Source organism: Maniola hyperantus, chromosome 19 (genome assembly GCF_902806685.2).
Source record: "Maniola hyperantus chromosome 19, iAphHyp1.2, whole genome shotgun sequence".
In the NCBI taxonomy this organism is placed as follows: domain Eukaryota; kingdom Metazoa; phylum Arthropoda; class Insecta; order Lepidoptera; family Nymphalidae; genus Maniola; species Maniola hyperantus.
In genome coordinates this window covers 2,220,600-2,225,735 of record NC_048554.1, presented here as the reverse complement: position 1 = coordinate 2,225,735, position 5,136 = coordinate 2,220,600, and the positions used below count along the sequence as shown (strand labels likewise).

At 34.2% G+C, this 5,136-nt stretch overlaps 1 protein-coding gene and 1 long non-coding RNA gene across 2 annotated transcripts; both read left to right on the top strand.

Moving 5' to 3' along the window:
• The first annotated feature begins 947 nt into the window (after window positions 1-947).
• On the top strand, window positions 948-2,867 carry LOC117991451 (uncharacterized). The gene has a single exon (XM_034979049.2). It carries the CDS (start codon window positions 1,020-1,022, stop codon window positions 2,865-2,867), a length of 1,848 nt encoding a protein of 615 aa, XP_034834940.2. The 5' UTR covers window positions 948-1,019.
• A 472-nt stretch (window positions 2,868-3,339) lies between these two features.
• LOC117991285 (uncharacterized) lies at window positions 3,340-4,429 on the top strand. Its single transcript, XR_004674870.2, has 2 exons — window positions 3,340-3,458; window positions 4,278-4,429. It is a non-coding gene; the product is annotated as an uncharacterized lncRNA (long non-coding RNA).
• Window positions 4,430-5,136: the final 707 nt, after the last annotated feature.

Genomic DNA, 5,136 nt, shown 5'->3' with positions numbered 1-5,136 from the left:
ACTTACAATATTAAATTTATTTAATATTAATAATAATAAATATTAATTGCAATTATAGTTATTATTATTATATAATACTATTATATTAATAATTTAAAATTTACCCCTCCTCGTGAATTTTTTATTATTTGTTATATTATTATGCAATAAAGATGTTTAAATAAATAAATAAGGAAAACTTGAAAGCCATCATATTATTTATTTTTATTTCAGGAGAGTTTTAACCACTAAAGTTGTTATTATATTTATTTTGTTAATAGTTTTTCATTTTGTACCTTTCAAGAGACTTGTTGCGTCTTCCAAAAGTATGATAAGTGCTACGTTCTCTTGTTGTAAATAAAACGTTGATCTATGTTTACACTTTATTTTGTTTCCTTACATATTCCTATCCTAATGTTACTAGTAGGAAAATAATAATTCACTAGTAAGTACTTCGTATTTCTATGTTCATGGCCTGTAGCGCGGGAAGTTTGATAAAAAGTCACTGATTTGACTTGTAGCCGTTAACCTTTAAAAGATCAATTTGTCTAAGAGTGAGTGTTTATTTTTTCCAACACACTTATTTTATTCTCGTTAGTCAATGTCGTTAGTGATTAAGTACCTGTTTGATTGTCGTTTGTCAACGTATTTTCTTAAAAGGTTTTCTTCGTCCGTTAGGTTAAACGGTATTATTATGTATTTTAATCTTCTACACCAATCAACATGTTGAGATCTTAATGGTAAACGAACTCAAAACGTATAGAGTCGACGTGGCATATTACGGCATACCTGGTATATTAGTGGATTTTCGAAGGTTTAAAATACAGTTTTACCGTAATAGCCAACTATAATGATATGAGTTTGGATTAAGTTACATATCACTCCTATAATTATTATGCAATGAAGAACATAAAAAGTAATCTAAATAATAATTGACAATGTATTTCGTAGTAGCATTTCTTTTTATTTTTATGTCTACAATTTGATCGTTTAAGTCGGTATTAAAAACCAAACACAAGGTAACCAATGTTATTACAAAAATGTTGTGCCTAGCATTATTTCTTGCCATACTGAAAGTCACGATTGCTGATATAAAACCAATTTATGATCAGAAAAATTCTAAAATAGAATGCATTGTAAGTTATTTACTACAAAATTCAGACGTTAATGAGTTTAGGCCAACGATATTAGTGGTTGAGAATGAAATGGATGATGTTTCACACAATGACTACAGTTTCACAGATATAACTGTAACTGAAGCTGTAAAAAATCAAATACCTTTTATCATAACGAACAAAATAAGTGGAATGGATATCACTCAAGAATTTGATAGAAGTTTGACTCTATTGTCTCTAAGTTATTTCGAAAATTGTGAAGTTATCACAAATATTGCTAAGGAAATGGACAAAAGAATTAAGTATTTTATAATCCTTCATAAAGCATGCGAAATTATTGTAGAAGACATGTTAAACGAGCTGCAATTTTATGAGGTCAAGTTTTTCATAACAGATGAAGACGATGGAACATTTATTTCTTTAACTATTACTTCAGAAATGAACGAGGATAGTTGTCGTTACGATGGACGTATAAAAAAAGAAAAATTTAAACTGTGTCGTAATTATTTCGATAGAGATAAAGAAATAGACGAATCTTTGCAAGCGCCGTTAGATCTAAAAAAGTGCAAATTCAATGTAGGAATGGCAAGTCTTTACCCATATTCTATGATAAAGAACAAGGAATATCTCAAAACATTCGACCCGCTGCGGGTAGACGATATGAATGGATCTGACGTGGAGATCATTAAAATCATAGCGAACTATTTCAACGCGACTTTAAATCTACATTATGTTGATAGGAACGAAGAAAACCCATATTTTGACGACGAATATCTAAAGTTTGTAATCAATGGATCTTTAGATGTATGCGTAGGTGGTCTCTACAAGATCTATGGAGATATTGTCTCATACTCTGGTATTTACTCTAGCCAAGCTATCGTTTGGGTATACACTGTAGAAAGAAGTACAAGATCTTGGCAAAAGCTGGTTGGAAAAACGCATGGTCTATACATATTTCTAATATTTTATGTATTATATTCAATAACATGGAGGATTGTTACTAAATTCGATGGTAAAGCAGCCTCAATAACGGATACCCTTTTATATAGTTGGGGAGCTCTTGTCGGAGCCACATCCCTGCAAGATGCTGGAACGGTGAAACAAAAAATTCTCAATATCTTGTACCTAATCATGAGTTTATACTTATCCACTTATGTGAGCTGTCAAATTTATTCCTACCTTACCATTGAAGAACCACCGCCACATTACAAAACAGTAGATGAACTAAAATCATCAGACAAAACTGCGTATTTGGTTCCTGTATCGAAATATTTCGTTCAAGATAAGAAACACGAGGCATTTGCGAATACGTCTCGCGATTGTATAAATTTTAACGATTGTGAAGTGAAATTGATAAAATATAATGCATCGTCAATCCTAATCGATGGACATTTACCCCTTTTACAGTCAAGAACAGCTGTTAATGATGAAGCAAGGGTTTTGAGAGTTACCAATGAGATTCTTACAATTTATCACGAAATGATTATTAGGAAGTATAGTCCTTTTGTAAAAAGTTATCAGAAGGTAACGCAAAGGCTGTTTGAATCTGGAATTTGTCGGAAGCTGTATGAAGCAGCTATTGGGATCACGGTGGTCGACAGAGCTAAAATAGCGAATAAAAATATTTTGTCTAATAGTTACAGTTGCACAGTCGGTTGCAAAATTACTCTTTTGCAGTTAGCTGGCACCTTTTATATTTGGATTCTTGGGTGTAGTGTTTCTATTTTCATCTTTGTTATGGAGATTATAGTTCATAGAGAAAAGGCAATGTAATTTCTCAACTCTGCTAATAAAATAAAAGTAACTATGTTTATAATTTGTTTCAATAGTTTTAAAGCTTGTAAGTAATAATCACTATTTTGGTGCGAAGCTATGCACTTACGTACCGAAAAAATCTTCAATAAAAATAGTTTATATAAGTCCCGCAAATTGCTATTGCGCTGGAAGCATGTCTCATTAACATCGAAATTACGTCATTTTGACTTCAGCCGAAATAAAAATATACCATCAGCTCAAAACTTCAGTCTAGTGCTGACGTAACTAAAATGGCGGCCACGCGCATTGGCAATTTGCGGGACTTTTAGAAGTACATATTATAGATACATAATATAAAATTTGCACAATGGATAGGTATGCAGGCAAATAGTTATGTGGACAAAAATACATTTTAAAGAAAATAAATAGGTACCTATTGGCGAAATGCATAAAAAAGAATTTTCAATATGCGGGGAAATGGATATTTGCTGATAAGGCTTCACATCAATGTTTCAAGTATTTACATTATTCATTTTGAAATGTTCGTATTTAATTCGAAAGGAAGAGCTGTTTTCACGTATTTTCATTGTTTGATTTTGATTATTATGTGTAAGTAGAATTATCCAAATCTATACCAATACTAGCTTATGCTCGCGACTTCGTCCGCGTGGGCTACACGAATTTCAAACCCCTATTTCACCCCTTTAGGGTTTAAATTTTCAAAAATCCTTTCTTAGCGGATGCCTACGTCATTAAATAGCTATCTGCATGCCAAATTTCAGCCCGATCCGTCAAGTAGTTTGAGCTGTGCGTTGATAGATCAGTCAGTCAGTCAGTCAGTCACCTTTTATATATTTAGAAGATTATATAGAGGTAAACTTTGTAAGTTTGTTTGTAATCTCTGAAACTACAGAACCAATTTTAAAAATGCTTACACCAGTAGAAAGCTACATTTCAAAAAAATTGGGATCACTAGGAAAATTGTAATAAGCTACCCATGCTAAGCCGGGGCGGGTCGCTAGTCTATATATATAAAACTAGATGATGCCCGCGAATTCGTCCGCGTGGATTTAGATTTTGAAAATCCCGTGGGAACTATTTAATTTTCCGGGATAAAAAGTAGCCTATGTCCGTCCCCGGGATGTAAGTTGACTCTGTAGATACATTTTATCTAAATCGGTTAAAGGGTTGGACTGTGAAAAGCTAGCAGACAGACAGACACACTTTCGCATTTATAATATTAGTATGGATTAAATGGTGACTGACTGACTGATCTATCAAGGGATTAATCGGGCTGAAATTTGGCATGCAAACAGCTATTATTACGTAGACATCTAGACATCTGCTAATAAAGGCTGTTTGAAAAATGTGAAAAAATGGAATTTAAAAAAATGTGTTAAAATTAAAAATTGGTTACGTAATTTTTAGTAAGTCACATCATGCAAGTACAAAGCGCGAAGCCCATCGACATTGAAATAGTGCGTTCAAAACCAGCCAAGAATGAACCTAAAATCATCTTCATGATACCAGACAAAAAGCCACTGATCTCAAGGCGCAGAACATCCTTTGCAACACAATAAGTCGATACCTCTCCCACGTAAGTTGTGGTAGCTAAGCCACAAAATTGATATCGGACGTGTTTTAAATAACGACGTCTATGTATATTTATTTCACGCTTTCAAAATAAAAAAATTGCAAAAATACTATTTTTAAAGTACTTTTGAGACGTAAGCATAATGTTACTTTTTCAAAAATTCGAATTTTTAGAACGCTCTACGGCACCGATTTGTAATTTGGGGGTACGACCACTAAGGGATGAATTATGCTAGACCGTGCCGGGCCTGAGCCGTGCCAAAGTGATACATAAATGAAACTATTACTTAATTCCTTCATATTATAACGGTATAAGCGGTATAACGGTATAAGCTTTTTGACCTCATTCCACCCTCTGTTTTCTACAACCGCACCGCGCGCCAGCGCCAGCGTAAGGAATTTCACCCTCACCACCTGGGTGTCTGGTGCACTTCGACCGTCCGCTGCGCCAGATCCTTCTTTCCACGCACATGCAAACTGTGGAACCAACTCCCATCGGCGGTGTTCCCACTAGATTATAACATGGGGTTATTCAAGGGGCGGACCAACAAATTCCTATAAGGCCGGCAACGCATCGGCGGTTCCTCTGGTGCTGCAAATGATCATGGGCGGCGGTAATCACTTAACATCAGGTAACCCGCCTGCTCGTTTGCTCGCTATATCTATTAATAAAAAATAAAAATAAAGTTTGAAA

Excerpts from the sequence above, each read along its gene's own strand:
- LOC117991451 (XM_034979049.2), top strand. The coding sequence starts at position 1,020 with ATGTTGTGCCTAGCATTATTTCTTGCCATACTGAAAGTCACGATTGCT.